A 26,631-nucleotide genomic window follows, 5' to 3' on the forward strand; every position below is an offset into this window, starting at 1 on the left:
GGGTTCAGAAGTGTGCAGTGGAGCTTGCCTCGCTTGCTGCTCTGGGGAGCCTTGCCATAGGCACCCTGGGAATAAGCCTGGGAGAGTCTGCTGGGAGATGTGGGACACGTGGCAAAGCGCTGGAAAAATGAGTGAGGCCATCGACAGCAGGCTGAACCCAAATGCAAGAGTGAGCCTGGCTGATGCCACATGGAGCGGAGAAAAGCTGTTCCAGCAGGGGTCAGCCCAAATGCTGACTCACAGAACTGTGAGCAAATACATGGTTGCTGTTTTAAGCCACTAAGTGTAGAACAGTTTGTTATCTAGCAAAAGCTGACTGATGCATCCTCCCATACCCTCTTAAAAAAAAAAAAATCAGCCAGAGTAATGCAAAAAGCAGGACTTAAACTACCCATTAAAAATAATTTCAAAATTTCAAGTATGTATACAGGGAAATATGGGGGAAATGGGAAATGCATTTAGGGTGATCTTTATTTTGTCCTTTATACTTTTCTGAATTTCCTGAATTTTCCACAATAGAATTGACAATCTCTTTAAAACAAAAGAAGAAAAGCCAAAGTGTTGGGGGAATTTCCTTTAGCTGCCCTTGGATCATTCCTGGGCAATTCTGCTGTGACATGAACATTTTGCACAAGGCCGAGGTTGCTGGGTTGTAAAACGCAGGTGTACCTATGGGTACACTCCCTGCATGCCAGCACCATTACCTCTGGTGGGAGTTTCAGGGAGGTTAAAAGGGCCTAGATAGTAAAAATTTATGCTTCAAAGCTCTTCCATCTAACTAAGACTGCCTTGAAATGCTAACTCATTCTTTCCTTGGCTACTGTAGTCTATATTCTTTTGTGACCTGGTGGGGCTGATGAGTTTTCAGCAGAATCCCTTGAGCTGGCTGTGGAGATGGGAAATGCAGCAATCTGGGCCTGGGGATAAGCGGGTGTGATGGATATCTTTTGTTTGCCTTTCCAGATCTATTCTCCTGCTCTCTGAGCCCTGGGACGCCAACCTGTGTTGACTGCGCTGATGACTTCTTATTGGGTTCAGCTGACGGGGAGCACCAGTAGGAAACTGGCAGGAAAGAATGGAGTAAGGCTCAGATACTGAGCTTCCCAGCTCCCATCCTGTAGCTTTACTGTGGTCTGTCTTCCAACGAAGATCAGGGTTTCTGCCAGGCATCCCTCTTCAGACAATAATCTCTATTTTCACATTCCAGTAGCCAGTTCCCTGCCTCCCCTCCTGGGGCATGGGGCAGTAAGGGTGGCACTCCATTCTAGAGTGCCACACGAATCCTCATGCACTCTTCCTTATGACTTGTCTACATCTGCCCACGCCTTTATTAAACTCTCCTTGAGTTGTCCACTGGAATTTGTCTTCTCTTTCCTGCAGGAACTCTAAGAGATACTGCAGATATGCACAACTCCACACACAGCGTGGACAAAGCCCCAGAAAAGTCATCTCTTCTCCTTCAACAAAGATAAGAACATAGACGAAAAAGAAAAGAAATTTCCATACTTTCTATCACTTCCTACTCTTGTTGTTAAAGTGGAAAGTCATCCATCAAATTCAGATCACAGATAATCCTGACTAATAGGATGACACAGAGGATGGTAATTTCCTTTTTGGTAAGCTTTCTGGGAAGAGCAGTGGGTGACTTGTAGCCAAGGAAACTTAGAATTATGAGAAAGGGTTCTTAGAAGGATACTGCCCATGACAGACAAAGTGGTAAGGTAAACCATGGAGAGGCCAAACTTGAAATCTTACCCGGCCATCACTTGTCAGGAGGATGGAATCACTCTTGATGTCCCTGTGAATCACTCCTTGATTGTGAAGGTAGGAGAGAGCTCTCAGAACTGACAGACAGACGGTAGCTATCTGTTCTTCATTCATTCTGGAAAGGAAATAACATTTAAGGAGCAAAGGTTTAAGAACATCTTTGAAATGATTGAGAGAGGCAGCTCCCTTGGGGTCTAGTGAACCAGTCCATGCTCTCCAGCCCATGTCTGGAAAATCTACAGGCAAGGACAAAGAAGTCTTAGGATCTGATTCCTAGATCCTAAGGGTTGGCACTGAGAATGACAGGGGCCAAATATAAGCCAAAGGAAAGAGACCTCTGTTTGCTGGCTTTGGGTCATTAATGCAAATGCACTTCCTTAGGCTCTCATGAGTAATTCCTTAGGTATTGATAAACCACCAGGGTCCTACAGAGATTCCTGCTGCTCTAGAGATCATGAAGGGAACTGGACTTAGTTACTAATAACTAAGCATGATTGGATGATTCTTGAACAAATCAACCATAGGAATGAGAAAGGCAAGCACAGCGCTGGGTATGTGCTCCCACATTTTATGGCTGCACCCTTCTGAAGAAGGGTTCTGGCTTCAGAGGAGACTGAGGTCAAATGACCTGCCCAAGGTTACCCAGCTGAGAAAGTGACCAGATCACGATTCCAACCCCACCTCTTTCTGAGTTCAGACCCATGCTTTTCTACTGTCCCCATTGCATCATGTTGCCATGGGAACTCATGTGAATGGCTTTTCAGCCACTGAAGAACCTAGGTGGAAAGAATTACTTGGACATCAGTACCCTCAAAACAACCCACAGAGGCCTAACTCATTTGGGTATAAAACTTCCTCCCTCTCACAGAGACAGTGTGAGGCTCAAGCCAGAGAGCGAATGTGAAAGAGCTCCTGAAACAAACTGTCATGCCAATAGAGGAGACTGTCAGAGAGACAGGGCATAACTGACCAGAGCCCAAATTCAAGGGCAGCCTTGGAAAATCACCCCAGGGAAATCTCAGCTCAGCAGGACGAGGAAATGAATCTGTGTCAGTCTTATTGATGCCAGCAAGCCTTGTCTGAATACAATTAGGATTCAAAGCAAAATTTAAGGAGGTGGCCAATTTGAATGTTGAAGGTATAAAGTGTATGGGTATCACTTCTCTTCGAAGAGGCTTCTTCCAGCAATGCCTCGGTGTCCTACTAAGGTGGGCAAGAAGAAAATGTTCTTGTCTGAGAGTGGAAATCTATAACTTCTGTGTTCTCCATTTTGTGTGAGTGGGTTTGGTGTGAATGGGCTGGTCATGGTGCTGGACTGTGAAAACAGTGGATGACAATGCTCACGTCTGCCCACAGCAGCACCCTCGGAGGCTTAGAGCATCAGCAGCAGGGATAAGCTCAAATATACCTTAAAAATAATTCAGGAGCAAGAATCACCTTCTTTAATAAAATTCGTTTTTCTAGATGTCCATGAGATTCGAGTTATTTGAAGCAGGTATAAAGATTATTTATAGGTCAACAACAACAAAGTTAATGGAATCTGAGCCCTAATCACTGACTGAAAAATCACCTTTAACTGGCATATGTGACAAATACTACTGATTCTGAATTCTGTGGCTTTGAAATGTACAGGACCCACTGTAGAAAGACTGTGCTTTCCTACTTCTGCAGGGAGGAAGCCTGAATTGGGATAAAGATGCCTCAGTTCTGGAACCAACTCCAGATTCAAATCCTGGCTCTGTCTCGTAGAGGTGTGTCAAGGTTACATGAGTTAATGTTTGAAGTGCTTGGCACTTTTTTTGCCTTCTAGAGCCCTCTCTTCCTGGAAATCAGTAGCATGGAATTTAACAAGATGCTAGGTAGGGCTCAAACTTTGGTATCCATAGGAAATGCCTGAGCACCTGCCTACCTTGTGTATGGTCAGTCTGGGTAGAGCCTGACATTCTGCATTTCCAACAAGTTTCTAGGTGATGTCGATGCTGCTATTCTCCAGATCACACTTTGAGTAGCAAGAGGTTATTTTATTAATCAATCACTCATTCAGAAGAGCATTTACTGAATAACTACTATAGGAAACTCTCTGAATGATTCAAGAATTAAATTCTAAATTTAAGATTCAAAGGATTTCAAGTTCTAAATATTCAGTGTTCCTTGACATACAATTTCTCTCCATTCTCTGGAGTTCTCTGCCTTCAACAGGAAATTATTGACAAAACTGGATGGAGAGGATTAGAGAACACAATGGATTCCAGAGAAGCTAGCTCTTAAGTGGATCCCACTGACACACAATAAAAACTGAAAAAAACCTTGACAAAGAGAGAGCCCTAGAGAGACATGTGTAGCTATCTGAAGCTCTCCAGGGCAGGAAAAAAAAAATCCTCTCCTCTGGATATATTTCTATTAATTGTTTTAGATATAAGTCACCTTTGTCTTAAGCTTAGGTTTCTTCAGTATATTTGTTTCTATAAGTTAAGATGATCTTATGTATTTTGGGGAGGGTTGTGTCCTGTGGCTGTACCAACAGAGATCTGCCATCTGAAATGTTGGTGATAAACATTCAGTGTCTTCCCTTATGTTGTTTTCAGATAGTCTACTGAGACCGAGAACTGTGGGGGGTCATGATTGAAACATCGCCTGATTTTAGGGAGAAACAGCAGCATATTCTATCCCTGACAGTGTTCTCAACACCTGGATAGAGGGGAAAGCAAGGTAGCAAGAAGGAATCGAGGAATCACTGGATTTACTTTCAGCGATATCAGCTAACATCCAGAGCCTTTCCTTCTTGACGATCATCTTTTACCCCTTTGGAGTTTTATTTACTACCAAGAGCAAATTAAAAGTTTCCCAAATATGGGGCACTGGGGTGGCTCAGTCGCTAAGCATCTGCCTTCAGCTCAGGGCGTGATCCCAGGGTCCTGGGATTGAGCCCTGCATTGGGCTCCCTGCTCTGCTGGGAGCCTGCTTCCTCCTCTCCCACTCCCTCTGTTTATGTTCTCTCTCTCGCTGGCTGTCTCTCTCTGTCAAATAAATAAATAAACAAACAAACAAACAAATAAATAAAATCTTAAAAAAAAAGTTTCCCAAATGTAACATGGTTTTTTAAAAAAATATGTCTGTTCCTTAGAACCTTGCTTCTCCAAGGTGGTCCATGAACAAGGAGCATTGGCAACATCTGGGAGCTTGTTAGAATAGGATATCATGCCCCTTCCTATTGAATCAGGATCTGCATTGTACTAAGACCCACACGTAATTTGTATACGTATTAAAATATGAAGGACACTGCCTTAGCACATACTAAGTCTCTCTTAAATGCCCTTTTCCTCCCACTTGCCTTCTTAGTAAACTCCTATGCATCTCTCAAAACTCATCTTGGTTATGACCTTATATTGGAAATCTTTCTTTACTTTCCCTGTTAGAGATATTCAGGCACTCTACTTTGCTACTTATATACCTCTTTCTAATTCTGTACAGGTATTATAAAGTATTTATTTCTGTATAACCTGTGACATTCTTGAGGGCATATATTTGAGACTCTAATTGTTTATATCTTTTATGTCCCCAGCACTCAGGAAAGAGGCTGGCGCAAAAAAGGTGATCAATAAACACTTAATGAAATGACTACAACTGACACATCAAGGAAGCAAGTTGCAAAAGTAATAATGATAATTAACCATTGTTACTTGCAAGACTATTTAAAAACAGAATTGAAGGGGCGCCTGGGTGGCTCAGTCGTTAAGCGACTGCCTTTGGCTCAGGGCCTGATCCCAGGGTCCTGGGATCGAGCCCCACATCAGGCTCTTCTGCTGGGAGCCTGCTTCTTCCTCTCCCATTCCCCCTTCTTGTGTTCCCTCTCTCGCTGGCTGTCTCTCTCTCTGTCAAATAAATAAATAAAATCTTTAAAAAAACCCAGAATTGAAGAATTTCAATTATGTAGGCTTCTAATTATAACATAAAACTTTGACTCATCTTCCATCTGCCTCTTCCTCACCCAGGTACCTTTGGTGGTATCACCACAGAGAAATAGCATGGCAACTCAGAATAAAATTCAATTGTAGAAAAATACATAGGAATGGGAAATTCTATTGTTTGGCACCAAAAGTCCATTATCTTCAGCTTGCTGACTTAAAATCATTAGGTATTAATGAATTTCTGGAAGATAAGGAGAATGTTAACTGAATGAATGAAATATACATACACGATATTATAATAAGCACTTAGGGAATATAATGAAAAAGGGCCATCATATCCCCGGCTTCAAAGGGCTTACAGTTTATAAAGAATTCATAAAAATAGTCATTGAGGTCTTACCCTGGAGAAGAATAATAAGCACTTGGAATTAATTGTCTGGATAATGAAGAGACATACCTAGTATGAGTGACAATGTCTGTCAAGGCACCGCCTTCTAGAAATTCCATGACCACCCAGAGCTCATCGCTGACAAGGTAGCTGTTGTACATGTCAACCACGTTGTCATGGTGGTAATCCCGCATTATCACAACCTGGGCAAATGGAAAGATGCTTTTTGAGTTGTGATGGTGAAATTTGGCTTTCTGTTCTCTTGTGGCTACATCTGTGCTGTGAGTATAACTGATTAAGAATTATTGAGCCCTTCCCAAAATGATTCAGGAGTCTATTATAGACAAAAAGACAGTATTGAGGGTAGCTAGCTGCAATAAAAGGAATCAAGTTAGTAAATTCAGAGAAAATGGCAGTGCAAAGACACTGGGTTTGGGGATAAGAGTGAAAACAGGCAGAACCCTGGCAAGGTTTGTACTCACAAGAGGGAGTTTTGTTGACTGTTTGGGTGGAGGGGAGGATACGATCAGATATCCCTAAGGGTCTCCTTTAGAATGCACTATCCATCCTCTACCACTGTTAAACCTGGCAAAAGGTTACCAACTCTAAATGGTAAATGATGAGTAGCTCACACAAGTGAATGAAGTGAAAAGGAATAGGGCCACATGAGGCTAACTTAACATCTTGGGAGGAGGTCTGGGTTGAGTGTGAGAGAGGTTTGGGCTGAATACGAAGGATAGGCCTTCAAGGTAAAAGCAAATATGACTCAGGCATATACAAGGCTAACTTGAACTTACGCAAGGGAACTTCCAAGAATTGCTGCCCCACAGCTGCTTCTGGTGATGTTTTCAGATTTAATGTTAATTAATAATTTACAATGTTATCTACATTATATTGCCCTGTCCGTTCTGGCATTGTGATGTGGAACTAAGTTCCAGAAATCAGCATCATAGAAGGGACAAGTTGAAGCCCACTCATCTGGGGCTCTCTATAAGAGGAGGAACATAGTGAAAAAATGAGCACCCATGGGGGTGGGATCCATATGTGCCTTCACATGAGCCTCCATAGAAGAAGGATCCAAAGTCATGCCTGGTTGCATTTTTATAATGTCTGTTAGGAGATGTGAGTGGTATGTCCTTTGCTAGAGACTGACATATTATCTAACATTGGAATCCTGACTTGCTATCTTTAAGAACTAAATTTTCCATTCATAAAAGCTCATCTCTCTTCCATAAATGCTCATAAAATCAGCAGATGAATATTACTCCAAAATATTTTATGTTCCTAGACATAGGTATTGATGTTTTTCCACCTACGTGCATTTTAGAACTGTCAAGTAATAACTGTAAAGGCAAATGAAGTGGGAAAATATGCACAACAAACACACAGAAAAGGGTTAATTCCTTAATATATCAAGAGGTCTCACTTATCAGGAAGACCAATGCCACCACCCTAATTGGAAAGTGTGCAAAGGACATATGGTTTAATAAAATAAAAATGGCCTCAAAACATATAAAGTAATTTCACCCTCATGAGTAATAATAGTGTTAATCAAAGCAGGAAGATTTATTCATGTCTATCAGATTAACAGAGATAATTTGACAGTATCCAGTGCTAGTGAAACTGAAACAGGACCATCAGGGAGGGTCCTCATTGCTACAAACTTTCTGGAAGTCAATACTATCTATATATTACTTTCTCTAAAGAGAAAAAAATATAGATAGTAAGGAAATCCTGAAGTATGAATGTGGGATATTTCTTGGTTGTGAGATTATGGGACGTTTTCTGTATTTTCCATATTTTCCACAGGAAGAATTCATTATTGCTATAGTTAGGAACAAATATCTTAAGGTTCCTAAAGAAGGATAATCCATTGGTAAACTAATGTTTATTGAGATTTTTAAAAAATGGCTACAAAGGGTATACATGGTATCACAACCATGTGAATATACCCATGTAGATAGTGTAACATGAGGCTTTGGAATCGGCTAGAATTCAAATCCCAGCTCTGCCATCGACCTGCTGTGTGACCCTGGGCTAGTCACTTCACCTGTCTGAGTCCAGATTTCCTCGTGGCCATGGCAGTAGCATCCCTCTGTCTCACAGGTTTGTTGTGTGGATCAAGCCAGATCGGTGCTTAGCACGGTGGCTGAACCGCCTGGAGCACTTTATGGACGTAGCGGCCATACAGGCATCGTCAAAGACCAGAAGGAAGGATTACCGGAGCGCAATTTTTGTATTTATATTTTCAGTGCTTTCTGATGTCCTGAACCATACAGGACATTTTTGGAATGGAAAGTAAACATTACACATGAGAGAAAGAGTGGTCCGAACACACCACCTACCTCATTAAAAAGCAGTTCTCGCCTCTGTTGCTTTCGGAGGTCCATCTTCTTCACGGCGACTTGTTTCCCTGTGTGTTTCTCGGTTGCAATGCACACAATGCCGGTTGACCCTTCTCCGATTTTGATGAAGTTGTCCAAGTATTCCCTGGGGTCTCCGGGGCTGACCACCAGCTGCAGAGCAGCCCGAAACTGTTCGTGGGACACCCGGGAGGGCTGCTGGTCTGAAGAGGAGCCCCAGCTGGGTGGGGGATAGGTGCTGGATGAGATACTCAGAGAACTCAGGTAAGAAGCCGTGGAGATGTACTGTGAACTGGTCTGCAGGGAGGGGTGGTGGTACAGGGTGGCTTTGTGGTACCCAGATGGGTACTGGTGGCTGCTTGTGGAGTAGCCCCCTTTGCTTTGACTTTGAGGTAGTTTGGCGGGGCCCCTGGGGTAGGTGTCAGACCCTGACAGCGGAGGGCTGAGGACCATCTGCGCTCGATCGTAATCCACCTGGGAAGACAGACACAGATGGAGAATACTCACATGCTAGATCTGAATGCCGCAGTGAGCCAAGCCACAGCTGGCCTGAATGAAGAGCATCGTACTCGATGTGGTCGTGGGTAATGCTCACCTTGCAAGGTCCGAGGTCGCTCCTGCTTCCACCCTTTACCTACCCTATGACCTCCCCATCCAGCCTCTTTCTTCCCCTTTCTCTACTAAAATCCCCAGAAGCAGGGATGCCTGGGTGGCTCAGTCGGTTAAGCATCTGCCTTCCGCTCAGGTCATGATCAGCAGGGAGCCTGCTTCTCCCTCTGCCTGCCACTCCCCCTGCTTGCCTCTCTCTCTTTCTCTGACAAATAAATAAAATCTGGAAAGGAAAGGAAAGGGGAAAGGAAAGGGGAAAGGAAAGGGGAAAGGAAAGGGGAAAGGAAAAGGGAAAGGAAAAGGGAAAGGAAAGGGGAAAGGAAAAGGGAAAGGAAAAGGGAAAGGAAAAGGGAAAGGAAAAGGGAAAGGAAAAAGGAAAGGAAAAAGGAAAGGAAAAAGGAAAGGAAAGGAAAGGAAAGGAAAGGAAAGGAAAGGAAAGAAAAAAATCCCCAGAAGCAGACTGTGAGACCTGAATTTAAATGCAAGTGGTGGGAGTTGATTCCAGGAGAAGTGAGACAAGGAAGGGGAAAACCAACAAAGGGTGAATCACTGAGTATGATGGCTAATTTTATGTGTTAACTTGGCTAGGCTATGGCATCTGGTGGTTTGGTCAAAAACTAGTCTAGATATTACTGTGAAGGTATTTTTTTTAGATGCCCTTAACATTTACATCAGTAGATTTTGAGCAGAGCAGACTGCCCTCCATAATGCGGGTAGGTGGCATCCCATCAGCTGAAGGTTTTAAGTGAAAGGACTGATGTCATCCACAGAGGAGAGACTCTGTCTACACATCCACGTCCCCCTACTGGTTGTCTCTCTGGTGAATCCCAACATGCACAGCAAGTTACCCATCAAGCAACTGGAACCTAATCCCACCAGGTAACTCTGTGCCCTGCGAGACTATATTAAGCATGTACCTTGGAGTTGTCCTGGGCTGAGTAGGCTCCAGTGGGTAGAGACAGTTCTTAGACCAGAATTTCTCCAACTTGGTACCATTGATTTTGGGGTCCAGATAATTCTCTGTTGTGGGCGACCATCCTGTCTCACACGATGCTCAGCAGCATCCCTGGACTCTACCCACGAGATGCCAGTAGCAGCCACTTCTGCCATTATGACCAGAAACATTTCTTGAGATGTTGCCTAATGTCCCCAGAATATGGGCAAAATTGCTCTTGGCTGAGAACTACTGCTTTAGACAAAAGAAAGCAGTGCTGGCAGACAGAAACAATAGGTGATGAAGGGATATGGTTGGGCACCAACTGTACCCACTGCTCTTAGGAAAGGGCCTTCTCCCACTCATGTGAACCACAGGGAGAGTTTTCATTAAAATGGGCCTTATCCAAGGTGTTATTTGGTGTTTAGACCCTATTTTCTTTTTCAGGAATAAAAGATCCCATTGATCATTAAAGGATGTTAGTCCTCAGTGAGAAATTTCAGGGGTAGAATTTCCCCATGCTTCTGAACTCATATACTAAAGGGGGGTTTGTACTATCCACACACATAAACTAGCAGATATACGTAAAATGGAAAATAGGGCTCCCTGTGCTAAGCAGCTTTTTAGTATGGACCATAATGCAAACACATGCAGTGTTCTCATCAAATAAGCAGAAATATAATCGAGAGTAGCCGAAGTTTGCAGGTGTGTGTGTGTGTGTGTGTGTGTGTGTGTGTATGTGTGTGTAAGCAAATTTGGTCATCCCTCAAAAGGATTCCAGCAGAGAACATTCTACTCTAGTTATGAAGACTGGATTGAGGGAACTCAGTGGAGAATAGGGAGGGCAGACAGAGTGGGGATGGGGGGAGTTAGCGAGGGGTTTATAGGACACTAGGTATACATTCCAACAATCACTCTCTGGGAGGGATCAGGAAGGACCTCTGATTAACCCTGGAACAAGTGAGGTCATGTATGGTAAATATACCACATCATAACACACTCACCTCCTTGCCCAGGACAGAATGCACTAATCAATCACTGCACTCTTGTATGATATTCTGATGACAACATGGTGCAGGGTACACAGAAGGTTCTCAAAAAATATTTTTCGATTGGACTTCAGGCTCCTTCTTAACATAGCACCCTAGGAAGCCTCTACTACTCTACTGGGACATACATGAAATGACAGGTACATGTCCCCATGCCTCATCCACCCCAAGGATCTAGACCTACGCTAATGTGGTGGGTACTGGCCGCATGTAGCTACCTAATTGAAATCAATATAAAATAAAATTAAAATTAAAAATTCAGTTCCTCAGTCACATTAATCACATTTTAAGTATCTAATAGCCACCACATTAGACAGCATAGATATGCAACATTTCCACCATTGCTGAAAGTTCTTTTGGGTGGTACTTTTCCAAATAAACCCATTGCTCCCACGTAGCACCTTCATTAATTTAATTAGCCCACAAATTAATCCTTGGACCACTATTCTATGCTAGGCAGCATTTCAGGGGTCATGGGAAGGCCGAGCAATAATAAAAATGGATGGTATTTCTGTCCTCCTGGGGCTTACATTCTAGAGAAGGAGACAGACAATAAACAAACAAAAAACCAATAAATGTACAGTATGCAGTGCTGTAGTAATACAGATACGCAGGAAAATCGAGGAAAGGTGCTTAAGATTAGTGAGGTGCCATCTTGGATGTGAAGGTCAAGGAAGGTTTCTCTGAGTGGGTGCCATTTGAGCAGAAATCTGGCTGACATGTGGGAACAGGCCCAATGTCTATGTGGGGAGAGGTAGTCTGGGCAGAGGGTATAGCACATACAGGAGTCTAGGCAAATACAGGCTTCACAAACAGCACAGAGGCTCTTCTGGTATGGAAGGGAGTCAGTTTGGAACAATGGCCAGAAAAGCAGCCAGAGGGATAATCACGTAGGTTGTGGCAAGGGCACTGGCAGTCAGTCTCTGAGTGAGGTGTGAACCACTGGAGTTTGCTGAGGAGAGAGGAGAGATATGAGCTTGGGGTTGATCTCTAGATGCTGGAGGAGAAGAGACCTTTGTGGCAAAGGTGGAAACATGGATGCCAGTTAGCTTATTTTAGTCAATGTGAGTTGAGATTAGAGAGGGTGCTATAGTCGGGATAAGATATGCTGGGGCCTAGGGTAGTCTGAAGATGAGCTGACATGATTTGCTGATGGATTGGATTAAAATGTGAGAGGAAAGAGTCAAAGATGACTCTCAGGATTTTGGCCTGAGCAACAGGCCATTTAATGACATGAGGAGAAGAGGGGCAGGGGTAGGCTCATGAAGTGCGGTAATCAGCCTCCATCCAAGACGGTGCCTGAGGATCCTTGCGTAGTCCCCTCCTACACTGTATCAGGCTCATCTGTGTGATCAAAAGAATACAGAGAACGTGATAGCAAGTGACTTCTGAGACCAAAAAAGATATTTGGCTCCACTGCCCTCTCTCTTGGATCACTTGCTCTTTCTCCTGCTGTCACGTCATGAGGACACTCAAGAATCCTATAAAGAGGTTCAAGGGCAAACCTCCTGCCAGGAGTCAGAAACTGAGGCCTTCTACCAACAGCCATGTGAACCATCCTAGAAGTGATCGTCTGGCCCCAGTCAAGCCTTCAAAGGACTAGCCCTGGCTGACATCTTGATTGAAACCTCATGAGTCTCAAGGCCAGAATCATCCAATTAGTTTAGTCACGGAAAATTGACCCAAAGAAGCTGTGTGAGATCATAAATGTTTATCATTGTTTTAAGTTGTTAAGTTTTGTGACAATTTGTTATACAGCAAGAGGTAACTATTGCATGGTAAAGCCAAGAATTCTGACATGGCCATGTTAAGTTTGGGAGAACTATCAAGCATTTATGCAGAAATGTTGCTGAGGTGACTCAGATATGCTTTGAGTCCAGGAAAGAACTGAAACTAATGACATGCACTTGAGAGTCATTGGTGAGAGTCATACCATTAGTTGATTTTAAAAGCCAAGACGTTGCATGTGTAAGAGAAGGTCCAAGGACCCCAACATTCAGAGACCAGAAAAAGCAGAAGGATGTTGCATAAAAGAGCAGAGAAGTGGCCAGTGATGTAGGAAAGAAAGTTAGGGCCTAGGGGGTCCTGAAACCAAGGGAGGAAAGCATTCAAGAAGGAAGGAGTAATGAAGCAGGTTGGATGTCATAGAGAACTGAAGTAGGATGGGGTATATTGCTCATTGGACCCGGTACCATGGTGGCCATCTAGAAGAAGGTAGGGGTCCTAAGCTGTTGCCCCATCACACAGCATACACAAAAGTCTATTCCATGAGTCTGGCAGCAGGAGCTGCACACTGTGGGCCCCTTCACATTGTCACCATGGCACCATTCTCTCTTCTGCCCTGTTCATTGGATCCTGGATGACAGTGCAGCCCTTCCCAGTCTTGAGAACACCGTCATCTACCCAGGTGAGTTCACCACTCAGACAGCCTTGCGCCAATCAGCAGGACCCAGGGTACTGCAAAGCCAGGGCCCTGTTCTGATAGTACAACAAGGGAACACATGGTTTTGAGGGACACACTTAAGGTTCAATTCTGACTCTGATGGCTTTTTCAAATCACTGAGCCTCTCTGAGCCTCAGTTTCCTTACCTATAAAATGGGAGTCATAACAATAATCGCTACTTCTTCAGGTCATCGTGAGCTCTAAGGGACCAATACACATCAAAAGATTTGCATAGTGACTGGTCAATACATTCTAGGCTCTAGTATCATTATAGAAAAGTCCTTAGCAGAGTGGGAAGGTCAGAGAAAATGAGTAAAATATTAAAAAAAAACAAAAACCAAAAACAACCAGCTAGCATTTATTGAAGATAACGTAACGTACCAGTAGCATATGTATTCCTATATACTAATCCTCAAAACAATCGGAAAAGGTGCTTTTAATCATAATGTGTTGAACACTGCATTATAATTAAGATGCTGTATTTGAAACAATACTGATGTTTTGTTAAGCCCCTGGATCTGGGCTACAAACAGGAAAAACTGGTGTGTTTACATGAGGTAGGGAGGGGGAAGAAAATGACAGTGTAAATTAAACAACTGGGTTCTTCCCTTAAATTAAGTTTGAGATTACCCAGGCCCAGGCTAATTACAAGGCCAGCATGTGAGGCAAGGGGGGTCCATGACTTTTATTTCTGAAAGTATGTCCTGGGAGCTATCACATGGCAGCATCCCCCAGTGTCTTCCATGGAGAATTTGCTCCTGTGCTTTAAGCGAAATTGAATTCATTCCCCACAAGCATGTATAACTGATCTCTGCAGATATATGAAAAATAAGAAAGCTGTATCCAGGAGGAATCGTAAACACCGCTCCACACCGCATCAGGCCACTTTTCTTCTTTATCGACTGTCAGCAGCATTATCAGCGTCTCCTCGTGGCAGCCAGCATGTGGCATAAAGAAGAGGAGCATTGCCTATGTGAACAGGACCATTTTCAGTCAGAGAGGGAAGGCTGAGTTTCACTGGGAGCTAAACATCTTGGAAATCAGGTCCTTGAGACAAAACCGTGCTATTGTGTTTCATGGCAGACGGTAAGAGGCGCGGACTCAAAAAAAGGTGATGGATGAGGAGCAACCAGTCTCACAAGGGACCATTTTTGGAACCAAACTCGAGGTGTGCTTATGGAAGGAGAACTGACTGCCCCCAGTGAGAGAGCATGTGGTCCTCCCTCCGGGCTTCCATCCGTTCAAGGAAAAGATGGCCAACAAACAGCTGACTGTGGGAAGGAGAAGAGCAGGAGTGACCCGGCTCAGGGCCACCATGTTGCTGACTTAATGACCCAACTGTGGGTTCCATGGTGGTATTGTTAGCCTGCATATTGGTGGCACCCTCATTCTTTTTCTGGGAGTCAAGAAGGGGGCAATTTATCCCATTGTATTGTTGATAAAATGGAGGCTCAGGGAGGTGAAACTGCCTCACACCAGCAATCCAGGGCAAAGGGCCCCACACCCCCAAGGAGATTGCACAACCCAGTTCTTCTGCTCAGGTCAGTCCTTCACTCTCAGGGAGGATGTATAAATGTCCTAGGTGCTAGGCACACAGACGTCACAGGCCTGCTTCCTTGCCTGCCTTGGCATTTCTATCATCAGTTGTCACCTCCCCAATCTGTATACTCAAAGCTGGGGCACTCACTCCTGGAGAAAACGGAGGAGCACGTCACTGGGAGCCAAAGTAGGGCCCCTTCCATTAACCAACTGCTCTGTTAGGAGGCTATCCTTGAAGAAGTGATACAGACAAATGTTAATGATATTTGACATTCACTGAGTGCTTTCCACATACCTGGGACTGTTCTCAGCACTTTATATATGTGAATGCATTTAAACCTCAAGTTACACAATGAGACAGTCCTCATAATTGTCCCATTTTAGAGATAAGGAGACTGAGGCACAGAGACTTTAAGCAGCCCAGTCAAAGGTCCCAAAGCTATTAAGCAGCAGAGTTGGGATTAAATCCAGATAATGTCACTTTAGAACTTGGGCCTTTGATATGTTCTCAGAGATCTCTTTCGATGATAAGAAGGTAGACATGGTCATGACAGAGGTGGGCATGGTGTGGAAAGACAACAGAGCAAAAGCCTGTTTAGGGTGTTTCCCTGGGGGCTCAGATGGGCAGCTAGGAGCAAGATACAAGAAATGCAAGGGCCAGAAAATAATGAATGATAATGCCTGGAGGGGGGCGGGGGAAGGAAAATTAAGTTGGTATGTTTGAACAGTCTTGCTTTAGAGAAAGCAGCTCAGAATACACAACAAAGAAATAACCATCACGGCAAAATGAGCTGCTCATCTACGTACAGAATTCATTGCTTTCAGTTTTGCGTTGGCCAGACCAGAACTTTGTGTTCAAATACAATAATGCCCTTTCTTCCGCTAAGAAGCAAGCCAGCCCAAGCCTTCTTCCATAACAAGGCCTCCTGGCCCTCTTACGTGGCTCTTAACCTGTTATAATGGTTTCATTGTCCTACTCTAAATCATCTTTCCCATGATATCCTGTATTTGGAAGTGGGTGAAAAAACCTGATGAATTTGTCCATATATATTGTTTTACACAGACACGTACATGTTTGCGCACATAAGCAAGACTGTCATAGGAGTAAAGCCTGATCTGTGTGATCGTTTGTACAACCTGACTTACAAATATATTCTAGAAAATAAAAGGAGTACGTTCGGAATATAGTTTCTTGAGAGGGATATAGGGTTTAATCATTTAGTGAAACCACATGCAGTGGAGTTGGGCCAGTGAGAGGTACAGATATTTAATGAGCAAACCCAATGTATCTCCCACCACCCACACCATTTCCAAAAGATCTATGGACTTAGTTTACCTTTGAGGACCTTATCGCAAGGGTGCGGGAAAGGACCGGGAGCGGGGGTAGGAAAGTCACTACGCAGGAGGGAAAACAACAAAGAAACACCAGAAAGGCGTTCTTCCTGCAAATGAGACGAGGGTCTACATACTTTTAAGGGGATTTCCGTATGGCAAGATGTAAGCAGAGAAGACTAGATCCTTTTGCAGATTATCCCCCAGCCTGCCGACTTGCATAGCGGCCATGCTACGGGACCACTAATAGTCCCTGAAAATCAAATACATTCTGAAAAGGAATTCTCTCTACAGGAACCTTTAAAAATACTAAAAGAACATCAAAGCCGTCTTGGTTTCCCTTCCTCCTTGAAATGGTTAATCACATATATTCATAGTTGAGTTTCCATTTTAGTTGCCTTTTAGCATACCTACAAATGAATTCTTAAAGGAATGTGCTTTTTCATGTCTCGATTCAAACCCAATCCAAAAATAAGGGCACAAAACAAACAAAAGGCTATATTATCCGGGAATAAATAATCCAGGACTAACGACTCAGCTGGACTACCCTTCTACAACGGGCACAAAGTCTCTGAGGACAGGGTCAGACATGGGCTTGTAATGTATCAAAATTATAAATAATTATAGCAATGAATTCATTTAATCAATCAATTTCACCAGTGGTACGCTGGGGTGGACGGGGCATAAAACTCCACACAGCTATCAATTGCTCCGATTACAGCTGGCTGTCAGCCAGAATTCCCCTGATCCATGTTCGTTAAATGCACATTAATCTGAATTTGGCAGTGTAATCAAGGACCTAACTGAACTGTGAAATTGAATTCTGCAGTAGAACATCATTTGACCATTTTATGCCAAGGCTGGGGGAAAAACAAAGGTTTGGTGGGGGGAGGGTGGGAGAAAGAAAAGGAAAAAAAAAAAAAGAAAAATCCTGCCGCAGCATCTATCTGTCACCGTGGCCTTCTGTACTGGTGACAGGGAGGCTGTGGCTAGATCACGCCAGACTGGGGGGGGGGGCAGTGTGTGTCTGTGCCCGAAGAATGGGGACCGCAGAATGGTTGATGAAAGATCGAGAGTCTCTCTCTCCACTTCCCACAGAGCTACAAGGGATGGGAGGCGGCTGGTGGCAGCTCCTTGAGTGTGATGCTCCATTGCACATTTTCAGAGTACAATAAAGCAGGGGCTGCTCAGTGCAAGAGAAAAAAGCCAGACTGGGTGTTTGCTGCACATAAATCAAATGGGGGCTAAAGCTGAATCACAGGGCTCTATTATCTGAGCAGGGAAAGGACATCTTAAATTGTCCTTACTTGACTCGGAGGGAAATCTATGAGGACCAGCTTCGGCTTTGGGAAGGGACAATGACTGCCTATAAGAATTCCAGAGAGAATCCGTAACTAGCTCTCTCTGCAGGGACATTTTAGAGGCTGGCAATTAGGGGAAAGGGATTCATTCAATCCTGTGACTTGAATATGTACTTACTCTCCTGTGTCCCTCTGCTTGTGTCTTGCTGTGCCAATTCTCCCTGCTGCCGTGGGCAGGAGTGCCACTGATGGGGGCTGCTCCCCACCTGCCCTCAGGTGGGGGCAGGTTGCTGCACCCTAGTGAAACAGTAGCTGCAGCTCCTGCTTGAGGCAAGGCTTCGACGAGAGCCCAGCCACGGTCACTTTCCTCCGAATGACTTATTTTCATTTACAAAATGGAGTGGCCCTGTTTCATAGATGACAAAGGGACACAGTGCGCCTTATGAGCTGCCATTCAATTTTAGTTAAGAGAGGCAAGCAGTGCGCACTATCAGTGCCAAGGAACAGTGGTCATGAGCGGGACCTCTGGGGACCTCAAGAATCAAGGTGTCTGCTTAAGGTTCTAATGCAGGGGACTCGGGAAGTAGATTAAGTTCTGGATAGTCAGACACTTGCTGCATTTCCACAGTGCATGTAGCAGAGAGCCATTCGCCATATTTAGTGTTTTGCAAGGAAATCTCCCAAACTGTGACATAGGATTCCTAGTTAGGCATGTCGTGAAGTTGGAAGAGTCGTGCGTTTCTTTGCCTTACAGAATATATGGCGAATGGACGCTGAGCGTTTGGACAAGTGGCTTATGAACTGTCCCAGTAGGCAAAGCCTAGTTAAAGAAATGAGTAAGTCTGCGCTCAATCAGCAGGCTCAAGCCTACAGGTTCTCCAGGCTCTTCCTCCACCGCGGGATTGGCATGTCCAGTTAACCCCACACAGTTGCTGCTCCAAACTCAAAGAATGCATCTTCTGTTCAAGAGCAGATGACTTTGACCTGAGATCTGCCACCGCCTGCAGCTGCGGGGGTGTGGGGGGGTGTCTGTACCCCTGTGGACTAGCTCCCTGCTGCGGAATACGGTTCGAATATGTCAGGGCCTCCAAGACAGCAGGGACAGCTTTGCCAGGTCAGATTAATTTCATTTTAATTTGGTAATGGAAAACTCGCTCATAATGACTAAAACAAAATTTACTTTGAACCACAGGAATATTCATGGAAGATCTGTCCATTCATATGCAAAGGACCCACAAAGTCTCCATCAGAAGGGACAGATGTTCGAGATGTTCTGAATCACCTCTTTGGATGTTTTATGAACCTTTAATGAACATCCTATAAGAGCCTATATGTAAAGAAAAAGAAATCAAAATAATACCCATTGTTATATTAAGTGATAAGCACCTCTCCCTCCCTCCCTCTTTCCCTCTCTCCCCCCCAGACCTCTGATTTTTGTTGCAGCCCATAAGCTTTCATAAGCATTGCCATTTTGTTACTCATCGGGCCCTTCAGGATCTCTGAAAGTGTTCAGCTGGGATAAGAACCTGCAGTTTTGTTCCTGGACCTTGGCTGAGTCAGGGTGTGCAAGTGCCACAAAGAACAGTGAGTCATTCAATTATTGGCGCAGGAAGACTGAGCGCACTGCCTCAACTGCTTTTTCTTTCCAGGGAAAGCAAAGTGACAGCTAAGCAGTGAAAAACCATTGCACTGGGGACCCCAGAAGAAAGATCAGGGGAATCGCGCCAGTTTTTCTTCCACCCCCTATCTTCACTCAGAACCCCTTAATATGTCATCTGGTTTGGGCTGTCCGGGGATGTGGCACGGGTCACTTGGCTGCCTGGGACACAGGAGATGGTGGGGGTAACATGGAGGGGTTTGGGCAAGAACCAGCATCGTAACGGCAGATGCAGAGCTAGGTGTGATGCTTCTTGCTTGAATGCTGCCAGATACGCAGTTCTCTCTTAACATCTGGCCTCCCTGGGAAGTCAGAGAATTTCATGCCCATTCTAGAGGGTAGAGCAAGCAGTGGGGTGGTGGGATTGGGGTCCTCAGGTATTGCCGGGCCTTGAGGAAGTCACACAGCTACTCTGGCCTTCTGTGACCGCATCTCAGAGGAGAGGACGGCAGAACTTATTAGGCTACACAGAATGGCTGTCAGGGCAAGTCCCATGGAACTTGTTCCCATATTTTGAGAATATGTAAAAGGGTCCGCAGAGAGGATGTTTCTATGGCTGGCGTTAGCAGATATGGTGACATGTTTTCCAACCAGAAACATGCCGGGGAATCGGGGCTAACACTGAGTGCCTGCCGTGTGAGAACACTCTTCTTCACAGAGGAGGAAACCGAGGCACACACAAGATCCTACAGCCAGTCAGTGCGTGAATCCAGGGAACCGGATGCTGGAACTTGTGCTCTTAGTGTCTTCTGTAATGGGTGAGAACATCTGGACTGTCATTCACAAAACAGAGTAAGACCATTACTCAAGGTAGAGTGATTGCGTATGAGAGTCTCAGGGACCTTTACTCATAATGCCTCCTTTTGGCCCGTGGTCCCAGCTTTTTCCCCATAAATCACACAGTCTGGGTGAGCCTAAGGAGCTTCTCAGAGGATTCCACCCTACTGAGGACAGAGAGAATCGAGTACATTGCCCGTGTGCCCCCAAATCCGTCTTTGACTCATCAACCATCCCTCACCAGCAAGGTGAGGGCTGCCTGCGGTGTGCAAATCTGAGCCCCGAGGCCTCAGGCCCATCTTTCTGCTCCTCGGTTTCCTTCTGGGGAAATAGGAATGTTCTGGAATATATAGACTTTGGAGTCAGATGGACCTAATTTTGGATCCTGACTCAGCTGTTTGCCTTCACATCCTTGGGAAGCCTGTAAAGAGTTAGCCTCTGAGTCTCTCAGCTTTCTCACTGCAAAGGGGAGATGATCTTGAAGTCTTCCAGAATTGCTGTGAGGGCGAAATTGGGTAATGCTTGCAAAACGCTTGGCACAGTTGCCTAGAACACAGTAACCCTCAGCTTCATGTCACAGCTGTCACCTGTCCACATGGTACACATACAGATTCATGTGTCGACTATGTGTATTCATAATTAGGCTGTTAATTACGAACTTATTTAACCCTCACACAACGTGATTATCCCCATTTTATAAATAGAGAAGCAGGGTTAAGCAATTTACTCACCCAGTTATAAGTGGTTTATCTCTAGGCAGTTGAAGCCAGGCAGTTTATCTCTAGGACCTACACCCCTGAATGCCCAAAAGTACTTGACAAATGGTTAGCTATGGAACAGTGGTTCTCAACTGGGGCCGACTTTGCTCCCTGCTGCCCTGTAGGTCATCTGACAATGTCTGGAAATACTTTAGATGTTACAGGAAAGGATACTATTGGCACTTAGTGGCAGAAGCCAGGGATGTGGCTCACCATTCTCCCCTGCACAGGACGGCTCCCCCACAACAGAGAACTATCAGGCCTAGCATGTACACCCTGTCGAGGCCAGGAAATCCTGCTGTTGAGTGGGACAGGAACATGCACCCCAAGGGAACTTCATGGCTGCAGGTATTTAAAGGAGCATTTAAAGGGAATGACTATTTGTAAGAAGTCAAGTGCAAGGTTTGGTGTCTGGAGAAGCTATTCCCGGGCCACTGGGGATGTGTCCAGTGCCTGGAGAAGGGGCTGAGCCCACAGAGCTGGATCCCAGCTGGGCTATGAGCTCGGCTGCCTGACTGGGCTGTCACGGAGTCCGTCAGAGCCCTGGCAAGAATTCCTGCCTTCTAGGACTTCGAGGCTCAACAAGGCAACACGTGTGTCTGGCACACAGAGAGTGCTTAGTGAACTGGCAGAACTGCGATTACATGTGGTGCTTCTCAGCAGCTGGGGCCAGAGGGAGGGATGGATGGCTGGGTCCGCACCAACACATGTGAGCTGGCAGCTGCCTGCTCCCTGGAGACCACGGGAAGGAGCAAAATCAGGTGCCTGGTGACACTATCTCTAGCCAGCTTCCCTCCCTGTAAAGCAGACTTGCGTCTGCAGGGGACAGTGGAAAGCGCTCTCTCCACATCAGGCTGTTTTTATAGCTGTGTGGTGTGAATGGATTTTGTTGTGCTTTATTTTTCACCCAAGGTTTTATCTGCCCAGCCCCAGCCCAAAACATCCAGAAGTAGGGAGATGGATGCCGTACCTACAGATTTATAACAGCCTTGATTCCTGTCGTGCCAACAGGAAAATTAGGTAGGTAGATGACCCTGGAGGAGTGTTTTTTGAGGGTTAACAATATTTTTTCTCTGTTAGGCCAAATAGAAAACTGGTGTCTGTCTGTCTCTCTCACACACACATTCCTCCCTCCTCATTTTTGCTGTCTAGAGACCCACACAAATTTCATGCTTTCTCTTATTATTTGAGATGTGAATATTACCCACCAGCCCCCAGGACTTTCCATGAGGCAAAGCCAAATTATCTGAGTCGTGATCTCTATTTCTTCCCTCAGCAGGAAATCTAAACGTGATTGGTAGATTTTTAAGAGTACAGCTCTAAAGTCACAGGCACCTAAGTCTTTTTAGAGAGATGTTATATTTTTAATCAAGTAAACGTTTTAATTACTAACATGCCTCCCACCTCCTGCCCTCCCACTAAACTGCTTGTGAATTTCTCATGGGTCTCCTGTGCAATGGAACAGCAGCTTGCTTCTTTGGAGCCCTTGATTATAAAGGCTGAAGAACTCCTGGTAGAAGTTCCCAAGGGTAAGTATGTTATTTATTTGTGTGTTTTTTTTTTTTTTTTCTGAGCCACAATAGTTTTCTGCATTGTTTCTGGGTTTAACAAAACTAGATTTCAGAGCAGGTCTGCTTTGCCTTATATTTGGAAGTCTGTAGGGAGAGGGATCTAGCAAGGAATGAAGCAAATTATCCCCTCCCTCCATCCTCTTCCTGTTCCTCTACTTAGCCTAGAGTTCTGGTGGCCACTGGGGCCTCTCATGGGTTTTACTGGCAAATGCAGTTGAGCCCCTTAAATATCATATGCCCACATGAAGGGAAAAATATGGGACTGGGATTAACACCAGACCTGGATTTTGTCCTTGTTTTGCAAACAACTAACTCTGAAACCTTAAGTGTGCTATGTGACTTTCTGGCCTTGGTTTCTCCTTCTGTGAGATGAGTGGGCAGAGGTTGCTGGGGTAAGTTATATTAAATCCCAAATGCTTCTAGGGATTAGGCTAATGGGAAAGATGAATGAAGTGGGCTGGGCAGGGCCTGTCCCCTCTAAAGGGGAGCCTTTGTCTCCAGCCAATTCCATTTCCAATGCTAGGTGAAAATGTGGGCCCAGGGATATCAGATCATCCCATTTTTTTCCCCCAAGAGAAGCCTAAAACCCAGAAGCTGAAGATCCTAAGTGAAATATCTTGATTTTTCAGAAGTTGGGAATGACTATTTGGTGGACTCAACAGGTCACTGGGCCAAATATGACACCAGGGATGAAATGTTATTGCCTCTGGACAGAACTTTCTCTATGATCTTGACCTACACAGCTTTCTACCATAAGTTTTCAAATATATCACACACATAAAAAATCGTATTTGACCATAAATAACCAAAGCAATCCCGATAAAGAACAAAGCTTCCTGATTTCAAACAATATTACAGAGCTATAGTGATCAAAATAGTATGGTACTGGCAAAAAAGCAGACTCATAGATCAATAGCACAGATCAGAGACCAGAAATAAACCTACATATATACATATATATGTATGTATGTATATATATATATATATATATATATAAACCTACACATATACACATATATGTATATACATATGTATATATGTATATATATTCGATCAATTTTCAACAAAGGAGCCAAGAATATACAAATGTAGAAAGGACAGTCTTTTCAATATACAGTGCTGTGAAAATTGGATAGCCATGTGTAAAAGAATGAAACTGGACCCCTGTTTTACACCACATACAAAAATTAACTCAAAATGCATTGAAGACTTGAATGTAGGACCTGAAACCATACAATTCCTAGAAGAAAAATAGGGGGTAAGTTCCTTAGTATTGGTCTTGGCAATGACTTTTAGTCTTTGACACCAAATGGCAACAATAGCAAAAATAAACAAGTGGGACTACATCAAAATAAAAGCTCCTGCATGGCAAAGGGCAAGATCAGCAAAATGAAAAGGCACCGATGGGATGGGAGAAAATATTTGCAAACCACATGTCTGTTAAAGGGTTAAAAAATATATAAGGAACTCATAGAACTCAATAGCAAAAAAAATCCCAAATAACCCAATCAAAAAATGGACAAAGAATCTGAAAACACATTTTTCTAAGGATGATATACAAACGGCCAACAGGTACATGGAAAGGTTCTAGACATGACTCATCATCCGAGAAAAATCAAAACCACAATGAGATAGGACCCCACACCTGTTAGAATGGTTATTATATTAAAATTTAACTTTAAAATGAACTTTATTAAAAACTTACCATGTAATCCTGACTTTTTCCCCCTTTTCAACAGATCCTTTGCCAGAATACGGGAACCACTGTATTCCTCCATCTAATGGCTTACAATCATATGCTCCTTAACAGAGGACTCAGTATAACATAGCACACAATATTTATTAATAGTATATCAGGATACCTTTCAAATAAAGAATTTTTTTGCCTTTTAATCAGAAACCCTGTAGGAGATCTCCAAAGACTTTGATTTTAATGAATAAATGTGTCTTGCCCTATATCCTCTGTGCTTGGGGCTCGTGGATGGAAATCAGGTAGGGTTTCAACATGGATTCTCACTTAAAAGGCAAAGCAACACATTAGAATCTATGTGAGAAGGTCATGCTAACACCGCCTTTGTGGGGTGCCTGCACATGGGAGGGAAGGAAGCAGTGAACTTTACCTTTGGAATGCACATTGTGGGCTCGGACAAGCGAGGGTAGGTGTAGGAGTTGTACGAGTGTCCTTGGGGGTGGCTTTTAAATGCACTTGCTCCAAAGGGCATCATCGGTTCCTGCAGCCCTGAGCCTGACCTGGACCTCTGCCGCATGGTGGGCTGAGGGCTGGTCTGATTCAGGTAGGATGACTTGGGCCTCCTATCATAGTCATCCAGGCTGGGTCCCCACTCGCTTTCACTGAACGCCAGACTCTCCTTGGAGCACCCACTGGTCCCCGCAGTTCTAGAAGGCGTGAATTGGAATGGGTAATCTAGAGGAGAACTGCTTGAGGCTCTCTGGTACTCCCACTTGAGGTCGCTGTATTCACTTGGTTTGCTCAGCGAGTCCAAGTGTGTGTGATAATCAAGGGGAAATCTGGAGAGATCGGATTTCCAAGGCTTCATCTCAGGATAGTGGGCCTCCCCGTGTTTGGTCTTTGTGACATGCCCATTTTGCTTGGCCACATGGCTGCTCTTATAAAATGGATCCAGGTCGTCACCATAGAGACTCTTTTCTCGATACTTCTCTGTCGTGTAGTCAGCAGTGGTGTCAGATTCACTGGAATACTGTGAGAAGGTGATGAAGCCATTTTCTTCCCGATGGCCTTGACCGTGGCTGGAGGCTCCCTGGTCTGGGGTGGGCGGACTTTCCTTCCTTAGGGAGTTGGAGCGAGTCACGGAGATGTTGTCAAAGTCCTCCAGCAGGCCGTTGATGGAGGTTTCCTTGCACGGTTTATTTCCTCTAACGATTGTCTGGGAATAGTAAAGGGAATGCCATTTAAAGAAAACATTTCATGCTTTCAAACTGATGTTGGAATCCCACCCCTACTCCATCTAATTTAAACCACAGAGGAAAAAAAGACCCCAGGAATGTCCCCTAAAAAACGATAATAGAAAAAAAATTGTTGACTGATTTCAATGGTAAAATAAGTCAAATGTTATACAATCTTACGCTGCAAATTTTCTTTTACTTATCTCAATAGGTAGGTCAATTTAACATCAAAAAGCCATTTAGAAGACTATATAAGCAATCATTGCCTTATTTACCAGTGAGGGGAAACCTCCCCATCCCTTCCCCTCTTTAAATAATACCCCCTGACCCTCTAACAATAAGCTGACTATAATTTTAAGTCTATAACTGGTTAGAAAAAGCATATTTGTTATTTTTTACATTCATTATTCAGATCTGTAAAACCAGTAAACACCATCACCTGAGTAGTAACATACCCATAAATGGGCACACATATTTTTTTTACCCTTTTGTGGAAGGCATATAAAAATTGAAGTTATCAGATTTTATGGAAGAAGAAGGCACTTTCTGAACTCTAAGTAAGGAACAGCATGAAGATTACTTGGGAGATTTTATTTGTGATCACATGTGATAGTCTCATTAAGCATCTAACGGTAATGCCTGCTAGCAGGCACACGTCCGTATCATCATCGCTGACGTCCGGATGGCTTAGTAATTGATGTGTTTGTACTTGAAGCTTAGTGACAAACTGCCAAGCCCAAATGTTCCCTTTAACGAACCTGAATAACACTGGGATACCAAGAACAGAAAGAAATCACAAACCACTTACAAAGCCAGTCAGCTGTGCCTTGACAATGACAAGGTTCGTCACAAAATATGACGGGGGTGGATCAAAGAACAAAGAACAAAGTGTCGTGACTTCAGACTTCCAGGATCTTGAGAGAAAAATACCTTTGAGCAAGTAGCAAAGGAGTTCAAAATCATCTCAGTAGAACAGAGGATTTCAAACTAGAGGAAAAAGTCAAAAGCTGTCCTAGAGCTTACGCTTTATAGATCAGTGCTTCTCAAAGTCTCCATGATGAAAGACAAGGTTTTGGTTTTTTCCATCCAAAACATCTGGGATGAAGACTTTTGGTCTGTACCCCTTTCCTCTAAATAAAATTTCAATTCTGGAATGGTTTTAGATTAACAGAGAGGTTGCAAAGAGAATATACAGAGCTCTCATACATACCTTACTGTTTAACAACTTACACTGCTATTAACTAAACTCTGCAGGTTATGTGAATTTCATTAGCTTTTCCCCTAGTGTTGCAGGGTCCCCTCCAGGATAT

The 26,631-nt window shown here is 44.1% G+C and overlaps 1 protein-coding gene across 2 annotated transcripts in view; it reads right to left on the bottom strand.

Annotated features, from left to right (window-relative positions):
• Positions 1-26,631, bottom strand: part of PAK5 (p21 (RAC1) activated kinase 5) — a 292,039-nt gene that overhangs the window by 15,851 nt on the left and 249,557 nt on the right. For both annotated transcript variants that reach the window (XM_034641340.1, XM_034641341.1), the window contains 4 exons: positions 24,517-25,302; positions 8,409-8,900; positions 6,133-6,266; positions 1,756-1,882 (listed from right to left, as the gene is read on the bottom strand). In XM_034641340.1, coding sequence (XP_034497231.1) covers positions 1,756-1,882; positions 6,133-6,266; positions 8,409-8,900; positions 24,517-25,302 — 1,539 coding nt within the window. The remainder of the gene's footprint in view (positions 1-1,755; positions 1,883-6,132; positions 6,267-8,408; positions 8,901-24,516; positions 25,303-26,631) is intronic.

This window comes from Ailuropoda melanoleuca, chromosome 13, assembly GCF_002007445.2.
Source record: "Ailuropoda melanoleuca isolate Jingjing chromosome 13, ASM200744v2, whole genome shotgun sequence".
Taxonomy (NCBI): Eukaryota; Metazoa; Chordata; class Mammalia; order Carnivora; family Ursidae; genus Ailuropoda; species Ailuropoda melanoleuca.